Here is a 19501-nt window from a genome sequence, read left to right as displayed (position 1 = left end):
CATAAGAAGAAAATGATGCATTGGAACATGCCCTTATATAATTGACATTTTAGTTGGCTTTCCCGTTTCTACCACCCTAACTCTTTTTTTAATATTGTACTATTTTATCTTTGTTAATACAAAATTAAATAAGTATATTTATCCCCAAAATAAATTAAAATAAAAAAACCCTAGGCATAAGAATATTTGAGAAAAATACGATGAAGATACTCTTTTAGGTTTGAAAAAAACATAGAAGACATTAAAAATTGAAAGCGTTAAAAAGGTCGTTAGGTCAAGACAATTACTAGAGAAGCATTGAAAATTGAAAACCAATAATAAGATAAGGGGCTTTCCAGTATTTAAAAGGAAAGAATCCTAGGCATGCAATATCCGCTGAAATTAATGCTTCAACATCATAATCTCATCTCATAATAATGATTAAAATTAATACAAGCTTTGATTTAGGAAAAACATTGAAAAAGCCAACGTGGAACACATGCAACGTCACGCTTCATGACACGTAAGGAGTACTGCCACGTAACAAGGTCCATAACCGCCCATCTGTGAAATCGTAGGGACAGCAATCAGCGAAAGGAGAGTAACAGTTTTGCTGCATAAAAGCTGCCGAGAAAATTTATCGGCTTGCCGGGCGATTATTTTGCACAGAAATATTTCCGCTCGTGTGTTTTTGGTTTTTCTATTCACAAATCACAAGAAGAAGAAGAAGAAGAAGAAGAAGAAGAATTATTTCTGTTGTCTCTGCTCTTCTGCATCAATCTCTACCATTACCCATAGAACACTAATACAAAGAGAGAAGAATAAGTGGTAGAAAAATTTATTCAAACATTATTTCCTGTTCTCTTTCTCAGAATCTACCCCAGAAAAGAGGCACCACAGCCGCGCCGTATAACGAGGAATTTTCCAAGGCGAAATTTGATGCAGGTTACACATCATTCTAACCCTAAAACGCTTCATTTAGGTTTTTCGTCCTCCAAAATAATTATATTTCTTATGATAGGGTGTATGCTGATTGTAATTACGACACAAGGCACAGTTTCGAAGTTGAGTTTGGCTTTTTCCGCTACCCAATTATAGTTTGTTCAGGTATTTTTTGAGTCCGACAATACAGCACAAATTGGGAGATCGTAGATAACATTTATTTTAGAGCGTGGTGGCGGAGGCAATGGCTTTTAACGGTGAGGATTTGGCCAGCCGCCACTAGGGTTTGGTGGGGCACAAGGGTTTTTCTTTTTTCTAGCGTCGAGGCTTTGGTTTTCAAGGGCTTGTTAAATCGGCCCTAAAGCACTGCAGTTGTCGGAGAAAAGAAATTCATAAGGGTTTTCCACAACAGAGAAATTGCTGGACGAAGGGCAAATAAATCATAGGGTTTTGCATAACAATATTGCAATTGTCTCTGAAAGCAGTTTTTTTCTTTCAGGGTTTTACAACTCTCTAATTGTTGAAGGAAGGTGGAAAAGAGTCTTAGGGTTTTGCACAAGATTACAAATGTGAAGAAACGGAAAACAGATACTTAAGGGTTTGCAGCGCAGAATTGAGACTGATTAGTGGCGAAGTTTGATTGTATGTAAGTTATGGCGGCGGAGTCTTGATTGAGATCACTTTCAGTTATTCGACGACATCCCAGAATTCTGTGTTAACTTGTTATAAGAAGGTTTAAATCCATATGTACCCATGTTGGCAGCATTCAGTTATTTGCTGCTTTGAGGTTTTTCTCAGTGAGATTTCTATCGAGAGAGAAGTCTTGTAACCTGTTGAAACGAGGTTTAAATGCAGTATTTTATTTGTTAGAAGAGGATATGTAGGATGCAGATTATTGATTTTCATGCCAATGCCTTGTTTAGATATCTACTGGAACAGTAAAGTGAGTATATACCTGTGAATAATCTGGAGTATTATAGATTTTTTGGTCCTACCTTGTACAGTTGTTGGTGCCTTTTTAGAACATTTTTTTGTCTAATTTATACGGCTTCTAGCTGCAGATTTTTTTGTGGGATTTCTTAAATCCGGTGAAGTTTTGAAAATAAAGCTTAAATCAACTTGAATGGTTGAATTTCATTAAGATTACCTTCAAAGGTCTGAGAAAAAGTACATTTATCACAAAATGCTGGAAGTTGATCCAAGAACGGGTTTAGGTGTGCTGTTTGTCAGTGGGGTGTTTGTAAATTTAAATAATCTATAATGCTAGAATTATGGTGAATAGGAAGGGTCCGAAGTGAAATACAATAAAAAGGAAGGGTTCGTCTTGAAGGATACAAGAAACGTTATTTTAACATTTGAAAGGAAGTTCTACAGCTTGGATACATGCCTGCAAACAGAAAGGGTTTGTGGTGAAGGGTGCAAGGCATGCTATGAACACAGTTAACAGAGAGGGTTCACAGTAGGGAGACAGCCTTGGAAGATGTTGGTTTTGTAATTAGGGGGAAGCATCATAGGATTGCGTCATTTCTAGTTTAGCATATGTTGGAATTCATTCAAGAAATTTATCATGGTCTATAGCAGTTATGGATAAAAGTGAGCCTGCTTTGGTTCCACAATGGCTGAAAGGTACTAGTGGATGCGGAAGTGGGTCAACATCTCATAGTTCCTCTTCTTCTATATTCTCAGGTTTGTTATGCTTTTCAATCACTTTTGTATTTATGCCTGAATTTTCCTTTCAAATCAATTTATAATTTTCTTCCCTCCATTTGTTCGAGTGCAGATGATTGTGACGTCCAAGTTTCGGCTACTAAATATAGAAATTTTCTGCATTCAAACTCTTTTGGATCACGTCATAGTGACTATGACTCTCCACGCAACTCCACATTGGCAGATAGATCTCCTTCTTCATCTTCTCGAAGAGGTCTCAGCTTTAATGGAGGAATAAGTGATCGGGCAAACTGGGACAGGGCTTATTCTAGTTTTAATCGGAATTCCTCATTCCGTGGTGACCGCGATAGGGATCTGCAACGTATTGATAAAGAAAAGGAGTGGGAGCGTGAACTAGATTACAGGGATAAAGGCCAGGATCGATATGATAGTCACGTATGGTCTTCATCTTTTTCAAGCAAATATGAAACAGAAGTATCCTTGAAACGTTCCCAGTCAGTGATCCTGAACAAGAGGATGGAGAATGGGACAAAAAAATCTGCAAATGAACTGGGAAGTTTAACTACACCTCTTGCTGTGGGAAATATAGTTGGTAACATAAACAAAGCTGCTTTTGAAAGGAACTTTCCATCTCTTGGATCTGAAGATAGACAAGCTGGCAACCACTCAAATGTGACATCAAATTCAAGTTCAAATTCAATTTGGCATGGCCAAGGGACTGTTGGGAACCCTGATATAGTTAGGGCTTCTTCGCCAAACTTGACTATTGCTACAGGATCAAGTCAAGGCCCATCTGTAAATGTATTAGCTTTTGGAGCGGATGGATGGAGCTCTGCACTTGCAGATGCTCCTGTTCCAAATGGAGCTAGCAGCGGGCCATTTACATCTTCTCAGCAAACCAGTATAGGATCTTCTGTTTCTTCAGTTACACCTGCAATAGCATCTTCAAGTGGGCTCAATATGGCAGAGGCGTTAGTGCAGAACCCTCCCCGAGTTCGTACTCCTCCTCAGGTCAGAATTGTTTCATAGTATTCTGTGTAATTTTATTTCTTTGTTTGGCAGCCTGGAATACCTAATGGACATATTTTTGTCTCTTCTGCAGTTATCTATTGAAAACCAAAGGCTGGAGGAATTGGCCCTGAAGCAATCTCGGCAACTGATACCTATGACACCTTCAATGCCAAAGACTACGGTACAGAATCATTCCCCTTTTTAGCTTAATTGTGTCAGAAGAAAATGCAATTTGGCAATATTTTGTGTTTCTCTTATTTGTGAAATGGCAGGATATCCAGTGTAATTTGTTCAGTGCATAATTTGTTAAATCTCTAATGGAAAACAAATTTTACTCTCTCCTTTGCTACTTTGCGTGATATACTCAGTCCACATGAGGTCATTCTGCTAAATGCAGACAAGAAGGGAGGAGTAGTGATATCTTGCGGTGTTAAATTCTACTAAGTGCACTGTCTAAATATTATGCACTTTGTTCTTCTTGTTCACTTAATAGCTTTGCTTAAGTCTACTGGGTGAAGCGTTCGAGTCCTATGCCGTTTGTTTCCCTTATGCCTTGTATGGGTTTCTCTTAGAAGGGACCGATATGCTGTTATGCATGTCTGTCATTGTCTTAAGCTTGACAATGGCACTTGAGATTGCAAATTATTTATTTGGTGACATAGTGTGATGTACATAAATATTGCCCAGCATCTATGTCATTGAATTGATAGGAAAATCCTTCATCTTGGGTGTGATTTCTCCCAAAATCAGATTTGGGTACGAAATGCCGGTAGCCTTGGGAAGGGTATTTATTTTGGAGTTAAAATCATTTAGAGTTGTCAATGCATGTACTTGGGCAATTCCAGGTTGGACAAGGTGTTTCCAAAGGTGTCCAACGCATTTGTTAGCATTATGTTTATTGTGTTCTTCATCTTGACAGATGTCGTGCAGAGCATGGTGAGGCTCAGTTATATAGAGAATCAGAAAGATAGAGATAGGAGTACATGTTCATGGCAAATGAAGTGGTCATGAGCTGGTTGGAGATGGGCAAAAGCTTATTGCAAAAGAAGATGGAGGTGTTGGAGCCCAGCAACTACTAGAGAGAGACTATGTTTGTTGGTGTGCAACTATAGTTGGTTGATATGATTCAAATCTAGATAGAATGGATCACCTGTGGGCTTGGAAAAATAAGGCTTGCACAAAGATTTTGTAATTTCTCAGAACAAATGTTTAATGAAATGCAAAATCCTCAGATTTTGATTACCGAAAGCTTGATGTGGGTTAGGTGAGAGCATGTGGTGATTGGAACACTAATTTACTGATGGCAAGCCACACAAGTCTACAATGTTTGTAGTACAGAATATTTAAATAATTAATCATGTCTTGGTGGCATTGCCATCAAGACTTATACTTAAAGGTAATCTAGAGGGGAACTACAGAGAGGTTTACAATGTGAATGATAAAGCAATAGAATATTTTCCTATTTTCAATTCTGAGAATTATAACAAATAGTTTTTCAACAATCTGGAAAATGTTTTTTTGTCAAATAGTTGGAAAGCAAATTTTACAGAACGTCAAATATTCCAAAAAGTAGTTGATATAACTGTGAGTATGAAGGATGAACAAGCGCTGCAAACTGATCGAAAACCTGATTTATATATATGTATCCAGCCAACGATAGCTGAAACCTCTGTATGGCTGGTACAGGAATATGCAAAATAAATTCTGGATCATTGCACGAGCTACAACCTCCTTCACAGATTACAGCAGGAATAACGAAAATCCCCATCTAAGATACTTGACAGCCTCCTTGATACTATCAGCAGATAACAGGAACAAATATAGTGTTATTTGAAATAGTACAGCACTAAAAGCCAATATTAAACTCTTAATAGAAACTAGTATTTTATAACAAATGTAACATCTACCGATAGTCACCTAATAAAATATGGTAAGTAGTGATGAAAGTAAACATAATCCAAAATCAAGAATCCAAATACTGGACTAATATTAATTTTTTTTGAAAAATCTAAACATACTTCAAATGATACCATAATCACTACAATTTGTAGAAGTCCATTTACCAGACTTGGCATAACCATAAAATGCAAATATTTATGCTACAGGTTTATACACCGCATCATGAACCACACTCAAAAATTACAAGAGAATAGTAAGTTCTCTGTAAGAGCCATCTACTGTTTATCAATTAGTAGCTCATTTGATAGGTAATTACAGTAACACTTGTGTTACAAACCTTTCTCTGTTTCATTCATAACCTGAAGTAGAAGAGAGAGAGCATCATCGAGGTGATATCCACCCTACCACAAAGTATTAGCTTTCCCATGCTACCCCACTGGAGAAGCCCGATCCATCGCAAAGGATGTAGCAAGATGTGGCCAACATGCATGATGGAATCTAATTCGCTATGTGAATCACTATCAAGCTAGCACACCTCTATGCTTAATGTGACATCTATTTAATTTACTCAACCATCGATAAAATATTATGGGATGGTGTTAAATCAACTCAAGCAACGCACTTATGAATGTGATCAATGTTATTCAATATTTACAACATAAAATATTAATACTCAATAGAAGACAAGACCATCTCATATTTGGCTCTTTCATTTAATTCTAATATTTTCCAAGATAATAATATTTTCTGATTAGTTTCTGAAGGAAGTTAATCCACCACACAATATAGCCTCCTAGAACCATTCACTATTAGATGATATAGGGAACAAAGGGTCTTCTTTCCCCTCATGATGCGATTGGTAGTAGGTTATCACTCGATATTCATGAAAGGTAACCAACAGAAGATTGTAACCATTAATAATTTCACTTATATACAGCAATACTTATGTAATTAATGACTATAAACTTTTAAATTCAAGAAACAACATCTTGGAAATCAATTGACAATTTTTAACCTGCAGAGTGCAGCAACAGGACAGTGTTCAAGTACCCATAACTTTTATGTCTTAGCCAAATTCAGAACTTCAATATGTCCTGGAAAGGTAAAAGAATGAAGAACACAACCTGGTAAGCATTTAGCATAAATCCTAAGCGTCTGTGAGCAGTTTTCTCTGCAACTTGGGCCATTAAATTTACCCAGAACAGCAAGACAGTACAAAATTTTGTCATTTAAATCATCCGTTGAATGACCAACTAGTTGGCTAACAAATTAGTGGAATAACATATGTGAAATTCTTGGATGGTATTCTATAAGAAGAAGAGGTTCCTATAGTTGAAATATTTATTACACAAGATGTCAAAGGCATAACTTCCAAAAGATAGTGAGAGATCATTCAAATGGCCAAATAGTTTTATTTTCTAAATTTTTGAAAAGAAATAAGATCTATACCAACAGATCAGATTAACCATGAAGAAATAACTCAAGAAGGAACCGACATTATCGTACAGAGGCTCCACTGTCATTATCATTGAAGGTTTACATAAGAGGAAAAAGAAAACAAATTATATGAGGAAGACAATGCTCCCAGTCAATTATCTTTGCTGCCAGGATGCAAACAACCCAACATAAAACCTTATGGTGATCTTGTGGTTGAAAGATGATCTGTGTAAAATTTCTTAGCATTTGGAACAATAACTCTAAAATGGACAGCAAGGAGAAGTTTATGCTGGGAAACAATGGAAGTAAGGTACTGGTTTTTGAAGTCAGCAAATTGGGATACATTGTTCCTGCAGCATTGAAAACTATATAGTCAATATGCTAATGATGAGTGAATCATTAATATGCTGCAGAATAAAAACCATCACAAGATTGACATCTTTCAGAATATCACTCTACATTCATTATTGATAAGGGTAGTTTTTCAAGATCTGAATGCTACAAGGAAAAAACTAAAGCAAGGGGAAAAAGGAAGCTTCATCAGTTTTAGTTTTCTAGGCAATAAAATAAAATAAAATAAAATAAAAAATCGTAGGATGCCAACAGGTTCTACAACCCCTTAGCTAACCCTGAGCAAAGGGTTCATCAAAGCCATCACTAGGGATGCAAGTGTGTTCAACAAGTATATAGATGGAAGTAGCAACCAGGGTTGATAATTGTGCAGTTTATTGCTGGAACATATTGGAAAGGTGAGGTGACCTGTTGGAAACAACGGAGTACTGTGGTTTGATTGGAAATATGTTGTTGCATCTGTACACACACACACATGTACTGATGACACATATCATCCTTAACAACAGCTGTGTTAGATTATTCTCCTCCACAAAATTTATCAATAATAAAATGGAGGACAGCTTAAAATGTTATCAAATTTTCAAAACAAAACATAATTGAAATAACACTACCAAGATTACATAGTATTAAATTATTAATAGTCAACACATGAATTAAAATATAAACTATTAGAATATTTTAATTTCCAAGCATTTGGAACAATAACTCTAAAAGGGAACATATCAACCACAATTCACCAGTATAACCACATATCAACTAGTAGTAGGCTCTTAACCCGTTAATGGGTCTATTAGGGTTAATCCTAATGTTTCTTAGGAAAAGATATCTACTTGGCTCCCCTTGGAACCTGGTTGGATCAAAATAAATTTCGATGGAGCAGCACGTGGTAATCCAGGTCCCTCTAGCGTGGGTTGTGTGGCTAAGGACTGCAATTTTAAAGTCATTGCAAAAGGCAAGCAATGTCTTCCCCTAGGAACAAATAATGAAGCAGAAGCAAAAGTTGCTTTGATGGCGGTCCAATTGGCGGGAAGGATTGGGGTGACAAAAATACATTTAGAAGGGGACTCTCAAATCATCACTCATGCCATTGTTTGGGGCGAAACACAAAATTGGAAGATAGACAGGGAAATTCAAGACATAAAGGAACTCTTAGCTACTTTCCATAGTTTCAAGATTTCCCATGTCTTAAGGGACGAAAACAAGGAAGCTGTTTTATGTGCCAACCAGGCTTTCGAATTACAAGTAGGCAAAGTCAAATTTGAAATCAACCCAAATAACGGCTCTAATATGAATTGAATGGTAGAGCTCCAAATTCAAAGCTTGGAATTGAGGCAATTCTTTTTTCCGTTATTTGTGTATGGGGTGATATGGTTTTGACATGGGCAAATTGAATCTTAAATGCTCTGTCAATTGTAGTATGGCGGTGCAATCCGGGACTCACATATCTCGAAGAAATCTTCTATAATATCTTGGGCGGGTATGTTTTCAGAGGGTGGCCACGTTTTGTTTTGTTAAAGCTGGTGGTGACCTATTCCAGGATACCGAGCGTAGGAGAATTAATGGTGGGTTACTTCTCACACATGTTTGCCACCTTTGCAAACTGAGTTTCATTAATGACATACGAGGCGGTCCAGCTACTTGTATCTTATCATAGCTTACTAGACAAGCTAAATGCGCGAAGTAAATCAAGGTGGAAGAAGCGCTGGTTGTGACTAGGTTTCGAGGAGAGATTAACTCTAAGTGCAAGTGGCGGCCTTTGTGCCCTGAGGATCATGGAGCCCAATTTTTTCAGTGCAGGCATCTAGATCGAATTGTGGCCTTCCGGGGCCAAATATTTGATGAAAGACTCTAATGTTTTTAGGTTTGAAGAGAGGGAGTTTCTTACTCGGGTGAAGATAGTATTGGGAGACGAATATCTGAGAGCTCAGTATAAATACCGCACGAACGTCAACATAGCTTCTATATTTATGGCCCGGTGTTTTGAATTGGTGAGCAAGGAGAAGGTGAGGTGGATTGTTACGAGCTGTGTGAAGGAGGAATGGTGTGGTGGTTTTGAGAGCTTCATGCAAATGTCTTGTGATGGACTAGGATTCATTTGCCCGAATGGTGTTTGGCTACATGTGAGCGAATTCCGTCCTCCACTATGCCCTTACCTTCTTTGGAGTGCGAATTGTAATAAGGTGGTGCATCGTGCGTCGGCACAAGTGGGTATGCACGAGATAACAGAGTATTTGAAGGCATGGGAAAGACAAGATATTAGACGTGAGCTGGAGAAATGGGGTCCTCATGATCAGTAATCCGCAGTCAAAGGCTTTGCTTTATCCTCTAAACGGAAGTGAGGTCGGCCAAGGGGCTCGAGAAAGAGGCCGACAAAGCGAATTCTGTGGATTGGCTTCCCTCCAAAAGACAATGACGACCTGGACGACCTTGAGGAACCACAAAATGGAGACCAAAATGACGAAGGGAAAGGAAAGGAGCTCACAGTAGCTAGTTGAATGCTGTTTTTTTTTTTTGTAGCCGTTTTTCCTGCTGTTTTGCAATCAAAACTGTAAACTCTGTATAAATTGGTTGGGTTGTGGTATGTTTTGGGAAGGGTAGACATCATAGATAGGTGATAAGATGCATGATGCTATCTATTTTGCTTTGGTGAATGGATATTAGAATTTGGACTATGTCGATGGATGCAATTTTGCTTTCTATTAATACAAAAACAACATTAACCGATCAGAAAAAAAAAACTAGTAGCAGGCTCTTGTGCTAAGTTAAGCTCATGATCTGATGTTGACCTAAGCTCTCCAATTACTTATTGGTCAAGATTTGTATAAGAATATTTTTTTCTCATACGAATATATTTATGCATCATTCATAAATAATTTAATTATTCAAATATTGGAACTCAAAATACCTAATCCTTTTCACACACATGCAACCTAACTACACGAGTCTAGGTGAGTGCATGTTAATTCCATCATAACAAGTTACCTCCATTGGCTAGAGCCTTTTTAAATTAAACGGGATATTACAACATCTTATATTCCCTCACATTAGACAAAATTAATTGTTAGAAAATAATCAGATTTGGCCTCTAATGGTACTGTAGGACCATAAGCTAGAAATTACTATAATATTATCTTATTTTCAAAGGCTGTGATGAAGGGAGAACAACAGATAAATTATTGTTAGACATGTCCCCTAGTTGTATAGTAGAATGATATTAGCAGTTGAAATGGAATGGTATTGCAGTCAAAAGGGAGCAGATAAATTAATTCTTCCCCATGATACTTTCTATCCAACCCGAGAGGATGTCAATGATTCCTGTCACACTTGCACGGTTAGTTGTCAGCATAACCATTTCAACAATAATTAACATAATCAAATTGTTATCTAATTGTTCTCATTCAAACAATTAGTACAATAATCCAGTGATTAAGCTAAACAAATTAAACGGGATATTACAACATCTTATATTCCCTCACATTAGACAAAATTAATTGTTAGAAAATAATCAGATTTGGCCTCTAATGGTACTGTAGGACCATAAGCTAGAAATTACTATAATATTATCTTATTTTCAAAGGCTGCGATGAAGGGAGAACAACAGATAAATTATTGTTAGACATGTCCCCTTGTTGTATAGTAGAATGATATTAGCAGTTGAAATGGAATGGTATTGCAGTCAAAAGGGAGCAGATTGGGACTCTATATATTAAAATTGTGTCAGCCCCTTGTCTCACTTTTATACAGCAACTCGTCAAATATGAATGCTGTGATTTCTGTTTGAAACAGGTTCAATCTCCTTTTGAACTGTATGACAACCCCCGTGACCCTATAAATTATTAATAGACCCTTTAAATTATGAATAATTCAACCCATGTATGGCAATCCCAATGACCCTTTAAATCATAAATATTATAAACCCCTGTATGACATTCCCAATGACCTTCCATGCTATGTATGACTCCTCCTTTTGAACTGTATGACAACCCCAGTGAGTGACCCTTTTTAATTATTAATAGACCCTTTAAATTATGAATATTATTCAACCCCTGTATGGCAATCCCAATGACCCTTTAAATTATGAATATTATTCAACTCCTGTATGACAATCCTAATGACCCTTTAAATTATGAATATTATTCAACCCCTGTACAACAGTCCCAATGACCCTTTAAATCATGAATATTATTCATATGCTGTTTCCATACTATGTAGTATGTATGACTACTCCAATAATTACCTTTTAGCATCCAATTTAATCAATATAAATATAGCCCTTTAAATTATGAATATTATTCAACTCCTGTATGACAATCCTAATGACCCTTTAAATTATGAATATTATTCATATGCTGCTTCCATACTATGTAGTATGTATGACTCCTCCAATAATTACCTTTTAGCATCCAATTTAATCAATATAAATATAGTATGGCAGCAGCTCTTTGATTTCAATAACAAATATGGTACTACCAGCATTGGATGGAACTACCAAAATATTATTAAAATATTTCTCACCAATTTATATGGAAATAATGTTCTGATGTCAACCACAACTGAAATAAATATAATTGAAAATACCAATCTGGAATATATTCTATAAAATCCACGAACAACCAAAATATATAGAAAATTTCAGATATTCAAATTTCATATGATAAGGCATTCATCATATTCAGTATATAACAATATTATGAGATATTAGAGCTGATATGAGACATTCAAATTAACAAAATTTCAATGTTTATGAGTTTTCATTACCAATGTGCATATGCAACAAAATGAAAATGCTGAAAGGCAACTTCAAAATATGGACAACTAGATCTACTGGTGCGATGCCTCTGCCTTATCTTTACCTAAACCAAAATCGGTCTCTGAATCTTAGACTGCCAATATGAGGGACTGTCTCTAGTTTACTTGTATCACATAGTACTTAGTCCACACTTGATCTGTAGGCATGTATACAGTCAAAATCTACTAAAAGCAAATCTCCAAACTTGTGCCATCAAGGGTTTGTATGTAGTCACTGTAAAACTTGCACTTAAAAGCTTCCTGTGCACACATACAAAACTATGATGCACGATTATAGCAATAGTTCAATTTTTTGGCTCTTGGATACAACTACAAAGTGTCTGACTTATGCTGAAACTAAATTGATAGTGATGTTAATTTTAGTACTTTCAGATTAGATGAAACTCAGAAAATCAGAATTTGTTTCTAACTAGGTTAATTAGATTTATTGGTTTTCAGATTTAAGCATAGTAAGAAATGAATGCAAAAGAGACAAGACAAAGTTACCCTGGGAAAACCTCCTAGGAGGAAAAGCCCAGCCAGAAAAGATCCTCAGATCTGATTATGGTTTTAGATTCAATTGACAATTACACACTTATCTGGAGTATAGAAGTTGCAGTCACAAGGAAGATGATATAGAAGACTACACAGCTAGTTTGTTGACAGTGATCATGATTTACAGTCTTTCTAACTTGTCTTGCTGTGCATGCACCTTTCAACTAGTTCACAGTCCTTTGCTTGAGCCTTCAATGGAGATCCCTGTCTTTGATGATAACTTGTGATCACCAATTAGATCTGCTGCACATACATGGAGTTCACTGTGATCACCAATTAGATCTGCACATACATTGAGTTTGCTGTGATCACCAATTAGATCTGCTGCCTATGAATGAAGTTCGCTGTGATCTGCTGCTTGCAAAGGAGTTCGCTACCCAAGAAGGATATATTTTGCATTTACTTGAAACTGCATTAATGATATTGTGAGAGGTATATGTCTTATTTATAGGAGAGCAACCACTCCTAATCAAGTCGGCTTATGATGAATTAATAACTTTTAATTTATTTGCATCACTTTAACCGAAACCCTTTATTAGATAGGGTCGGCCCTATTCATGTAAGCATGTTATCTTGCACGTAGCATGGTATTGAGGAGTAGCGTGGTGTTAAGGAGTGCGTGATGTATAGGGCCCAGACCTAAGAGTGGCGTGTGGGATGAGAAGGGCCCAGCCCTAAGAGTAGCGTGTGAGAGGAGAAGGGCCCAGCCCTTGGCGGATTCCAATGTTGCCTTAAGGCAATTGGAATCCGCATTCTACCTAGTTACAATCAACAAGTGATTCTTACAATTACGATCATTGTTATTCTCTTGTGCATCCTCCATGACCATCAGTGATGCTAATGGTATTGTAAAAGAAAGTTCTATGTAATTGTCGTTGTGCCCTTTGCAACATATCTTTGGCACTAAACAATATTTGTGTGGTGTTCCTTTGCTACATAGAGCCATGGCTACAAGCAAACACTTAGTCTTTGTTACTGCATTTCCTAGGTGTCATATTGTAAAAATGTGTTCTCCCTCTTGTATATCATGTAAATGTTGTAGATTTGTGCTTTGCTTCACAATGTTCTTAATGCAACTATTGCCATGCTAACTCATGATTGCTTAGAGCAGATATTTTAGATGCCTTGAGGATTCTTTGTATTGTTGCCTCAATGTTTTTTTTGGTAATTAGAAGACTGATTTAAATAAAAAGCTTTTCAAGGGACAATGGTTGGCTGTTGTTGGGATAATGCCCCTAGCTATCCCCATAGTTTCTTGCCATTTTTTAGCCATACCTGGGATGTTTCTTGAGAGATGTTCGAGTTAGGGGATGGTGGGGGGACTCCTCTTAGGTTTCTTGACATTTTTGGAATGTCCCTAGTATGGGGACAATTTAAAAAGGGCAAGGGAAATCACGGGGTTCCTTGGTTTAATTAGTTTCCTTGGGGGCATGCATCGGCATAATCACGGAGAGGTTTTTGAATTTTCACTTACAGCAAGCAAACAATGAAGAATTTGAAGATGAACTAGTGGTTTTTGAAATATTGTGTAGATTTTAATAAGTAATTAAAAAAAAAAATTGTTTCATTTTTAAAACTTTTCTTAATAACTTGTTTTTAATACATTATAGTATTTTTAATGAAATATGCTATATGCCATAGCACAATTTTAAGAAGTAAGATAAGTTCATAATTTTTCAAATATATATTCTTAGCAATGTTATCTAGTGGGGATGCATTTTTAAATTTTTTTGTTGTTGCATATTTATTTATCATTAATTTCTAAATTTATATTTATTATAATTTAGAGTAAAATGACATAAAACAACTTTTTTTTGTGTGTATCCTAATTAATTAATTTATTTTTGTTGAAACGATGACATCAATATGGAGTGCACACATTATTTAGAATTTTCTTGGTGCTTTTTTTGTTGAATATTTAGTGGGCTGCAAACTCTTGGTGGTCAAAGGTTTATTTGAATGCTGGCTAAGAGTCTTGCTTTAGATGGAGATTAAGCTAGTGCTAAATTGAGTGTTCCACTGGGTTTGCAGGATGGGGTGACTCAGTTGTAGGGATGCCAAATATTTTCTCTTGTTGTGATATTTCCAGGCCTGTAGTGGCTGCATATGCCTTACAAGTATCATCCTTTGTTGTTGCATTCTTCCTTCGGCCCTCGTGATCTTTTGTGGTGGTGAAGGGCTTGAATTGGCACAGGTTCTTTTTGGTGTTGTGGTGGTTGTCTATTGAGAATTCAATTGTATTGTAGCTTATGAATTATCTTTGTGGTACGGTTGTATGGCATCGGGTAATTTGTTTGTGGAAGTTGTGGTAGTATCTGTCCATGGCAATGTTTGTGTCTTTGCGGTGCATAATTTTGTGGTGGTTGTGGGTGCAAGGTATTGGCCAGGTTTGCGCTTACAGATTCAATAAATTTCTTCATACCTATGCTAGATTTATTCTGTGTTGTGTTTGGTTTCTTAAATGGTGACGGCATATGCTTTGCCTTGGCTATAAATGGCCTTGAAGCAATTCCTTTCACTTTTGTTCCTCATGAATGTTGGTGGTCTGTGTCATGTTCTCATTGTGTAGTGGTGGTAGTTCTTGTGGTGGCCCTTGGCTCCTTGCTTCTCTGCATGCATATGTTTGTGCCCTTGGTCATCTTATTGATGCTAAGTTTGTGGTTGTGGTGCATAGCAGTTTTTGATGTTTTCTATGTATCTTTTAAATCATCTGCAATGCTGTTGTCCATCCCCATTATGCTTGGTGGCATAATGTGGCAAGGGTATTTGTGTTCTATGCTTGTGCTGTGTAGTTTTTGGTGGCATGCTCATTTTCAAAATCTTGCTTGATTTCAAATTTCAAAACTTGATACAAGAATATTTTGTAGTTAGGCTTTTGCATGGGTGGATGTGTCTTTATGGTGGTCCTTGTTCCACTCATTTGATGGTGGTTGTTGCGTATGAGCAAGGATGTGTTGGTGACTGTACTGAGGTCTTGTGGTTTGTGCATGGTCAAATCTTCATGCTTGTGTGTTGTTTTTGCATCTATTGCAAGTTGGAAGTTTGTTGAAGAGATGATCACAGTTGGTCTCATGGCTGAATGAGGACTTGTTTCCTTTGCCTTTGCTATGCTGATTGTGTGAGATCCCAAGCAGATTTTGTCTCTTGAGGGCATTGACCTTTTGACATGGTAATGTGTGAAGGCCATGGATAATTGGGCGTATATTTCAATCCCTTAGAGTCTTTGATTACTGATGGCTATATATGCGCACTTGCTTGATGTAGAATGTGTTAGTCCTTGAACTAATATCCTAGCTGTAAATGTCGCAAGGAAGTTCTAGGGTATAAAATGATGAATGCCCAGCTTTGGAAATGGTGAAGCACAAGTCAGGGGAAAGGGTAGTCTAGTAAGGTATTGTATGCAAGTAAATGTCTTCATGACAGATTATAGTATCTCAGGAGGGGCTTTGAACTTAGAAACTGGTTTTCAACTTCTCACTTGCCACATTTGGTGGCATGATTTTAATGAGGAAGTGATTAATTTTGTAGCATCACAATGCTTTACAATCTATTTTATAGTGACATCTCTTTGTTGGTTGTGAATGTCTCCCTGACAGATTAATAGAAAAAGAGGGTAAAAATTTATTCAGAGAAAACAAGAATACAAAGCCAAGGGCAACCAGACCAAACCAAGAACCAACAAGCAAAGAGAAAAGGGATAACCCCTTCCAAAGAAACAACTACATTATCCCATCTTCCCTAATTAATCTTTCAAGAATGACAGAATAATCTGGGAACAAAGGCCTCCAATCCTCAACATCCCATCCACCAGGATTCTCCGAAGCCCACTTAGCCAAGCAATCCGCTACTCTATTCCATTCCTGAGGGATATGCCTAAAAGAAACCTACTCTAGAGACAAGCTTAAGTTCAGAATCATACTATTAAAATTTAAATATAATAATTTATTTAAGAATAAACAAATAAATTTTGATAAATTTTATTTATATTCATGAATAAATATTATGTTTTTAAGAATTTCTAACATTTAAACAACATAATATAAATATTAAAAAACTATTAAGTTATAAACAATTAATATTTTTAAATCTGTAAAAAAGAAAATGCCAAAAAAATAGTGGAGTTGCACTCGAAGAAGGCCCCATAAAGAAGGCCCCATAAAATTGGGGTGCTGAAATAGAAAATTGTTTGATTTGTCGTCCTCATTTCGTGTAGGGTTTTTTAAAAAAAAAATAAAAATTTAATGCTTGAAGTTTTTTTAATTAAGTTTAGGAAGATTAGGGATTTCAGGCACGCGTGGGTATGATATTCGACATGTATTTGTGCTGTATCGTAGGATACAAAGATACACACGCCTAGGGAGGGATGAGGGTGGGTGTATTTGACTACTTTGCTTGAAGTATAAGATTTTTTCAAAAAATAATTTTTTTTGGACTACCAATAAACATTTAGAAATACTTAAAAAAAGATTAATAGCATAGAGATATAGAGAAAATAAGAAATGAGAGCAAGGATAAGGGTGGAAGCCCCTAGCATGGTTGAGGGGCAATGCTCTTCATTGAATCTAGGGGCAACTCCTCGAGCGAGGTCAAGGGCCAGCACCCCCAATAGGGTCCAGGGCTAGCACTATTTTTTCATTATTTAATCATTTTAACCAAGCTGCAAGACTCCAAATCTTTCAAAATTGCTTGACTTTCACACTTTTATATTTCATTGTTGGCAATTTTTTTTTTCCTTTTTAAAATTAATAATTATATAATACTAATATAATAAAAGCATTCTGGCTTTAAGTTAGAATATTAGAAACATATAAGATCGTAAAACCTTAACATTTTACATAAAACCCTAAATAAATTTAAATCCTACGATTATGCACTACACTAAATTTCTCAGTAAGCATAATTAGCTTTTCAAAAAAGGAAATGATAGACAATTTAGCTATCAAATTTCAATTCAATAAAGAGGAAAACAATTAGGGACATTTTGGAAAGGTTTACATTTAAAGCAACCAGTTTAACTCACTAGGCAAGAACTTTACAAATGGAAAGCTCAAAAAGTGTAATAAGTGAATACAAAACCTAGGATGTAAGCCACTGCTTGTCATCCAGCTGGGAAGGACTTTAATTGCTTTGACATAGGCATATTTGTATGATCGAACATATTACATTTAACCAAAATACAAAATCAATACAATATAATTGGGAATTAAATTAATGCAGGCAATTATGATTACACCCACCCACACAACCAGGTTTGACTACAGCAAGTATCAACATTCTGTAATTTTAGTTTAATGTTCCAAAAGCCTCTGTAATCTAAACACTTTCATAATGAGTTAACCACATATATAGGTAATCCGTAATAGGGTATATTCATATATTAGAACTACACCACATGTACCCTTCGACGATATAGCTGGAACACAGCTTGTATGAACAGTTGCTAAAGTCTATGTTACATTCTCGCAGAAGAAACAGAGAAAAGAAGCAATATCTAACTAGATTTCTATTGTCAAAGACCTTTTAGGATAACCTCTGCACCAAAATAAAAAGCCAAACAGCATGTCTGTGTCATGTGCCCGCTATCAACCACCTCTTAACTAAGAAGAGACATAAATAAATAAATCTAATAACATCATTGATCATAAATTCTCTCATTTATGAGACTTCATGATTTCTCAAGTCGACTGTGAATTCCCTTATAAATTTGCATCGTTTCCCTTATTTACATATGCGTTAGTCTCTATATTTAATAATGTAGAAAGTGTGTGTTTACTAAGGCACAATTATTCCTAACTAGGAGGATTTAAGAAGAGGCACGTGATCAAGTGTTAGAAAATCATCATGCCCTTCGTTTGATAACAGTTAGTAATCAAAGAAAATTGTCTTTAAAAGACTTCACGCTTGCCTACCTTAATATATGTAACAAGGAAACAAGTTAAAACATTTAAGTAATTTATGAACTATGAGGGCTATGCATGAGGATTATAGGGCGACGACTGAATGAATGAGACCACGATCACAAATAAAGAGACACCACCTTTCAGAAGAGGGTCGTGGCTATGAAAAGAGGTGACCCTCCAAGACTGATGGAGGGGTATATATTGCCAATTGATACTTAATGAGAAGGCATCAACGAAGGGAACATATATGATATAAGGGATCACACTTTCAGATATAGAGACATTACACATTGTACCAATAATTTGGTATAAAGATTATATGCCTATGATATCGAAGAAAAATAGAAGGAAAAGTTGTGATTGGTGGATTGACAGCAAGTTGTTATATTGTGCTGCCAATGGTATACCTATTCCATAATTGTTACAGATTTATGCTTCTTTCTATGAACTGTTCTGCAGTTATATACATTTATAATAATGTCTGAAATATAAATGAAGATATATATCTATATATATATAATTTTTGATCAGACAAATAACAATATTCAAATGTAAATCAGAAAGAACTCTTAAGTTAATAACAGTAATAAGAATATGTTTATTACTAGTCAGTATTTAAGAAAGTTGGCTATGGAGTTGTTTTTAAAGAGGGGCAGTCTAAATCCAATCAATAGGATGATTCCCAAGATAGGGTAAGGATCAGCGTCCTGTAAACTTTGAGGGTATGGTCCCAAGATAGGTTAAGGACTTGGATCCGTAAACTTTGAGGGAGCCTATTGTATTTTGGTCTCTAAGCACTTTGGTAACTTAGACATCTTCTTCTTCCTTGGAACTGAAGTAGTAACAAAGGTTGACACTTGCATTAAGAATTATGGATGATAAAATTAATTATCTAGTATGGTAGATGAACAATTTGTTTATTAGTGATTGATAAATTAATTGAACTATGGAATATCATAGATTTGATT

General features: G+C 36.1%; 1 protein-coding gene across 4 annotated transcripts in view; it reads left to right on the top strand.

Annotated features, from left to right (window-relative positions):
• The first annotated feature begins 621 nt into the window (after positions 1-621).
• The window catches only part of LOC131054543 (uncharacterized), a 32233-nt gene continuing 13353 nt past the window's right edge, over positions 622-19501 (top strand). The window contains exons 1-4 of one of the 4 annotated variants that reach the window (XM_057989074.2): positions 622-924; positions 1001-2607; positions 2702-3600; positions 3692-3781. In XM_057989074.2, the coding sequence (XP_057845057.2) occupies positions 2505-2607; positions 2702-3600; positions 3692-3781 (1092 nt within the window). In that variant the 5' untranslated portion in view covers positions 622-924; positions 1001-2504. Of the gene's footprint in view, positions 2608-2701; positions 3601-3691; positions 3782-19501 lie in introns of all 4 variants that reach the window. The other 3 variants (XM_057989073.2, XM_057989075.2, XM_057989077.2) reach the window with 3 other exon arrangements.

This window comes from Cryptomeria japonica, chromosome 10 (assembly GCF_030272615.1).
Source record: "Cryptomeria japonica chromosome 10, Sugi_1.0, whole genome shotgun sequence".
Lineage (NCBI taxonomy): Eukaryota > Viridiplantae > Streptophyta > Pinopsida > Cupressales > Cupressaceae > Cryptomeria > Cryptomeria japonica.
Note: the sequence above shows the minus strand (reverse complement) of the source record. Positions and strands in the feature narration are given on the sequence as shown.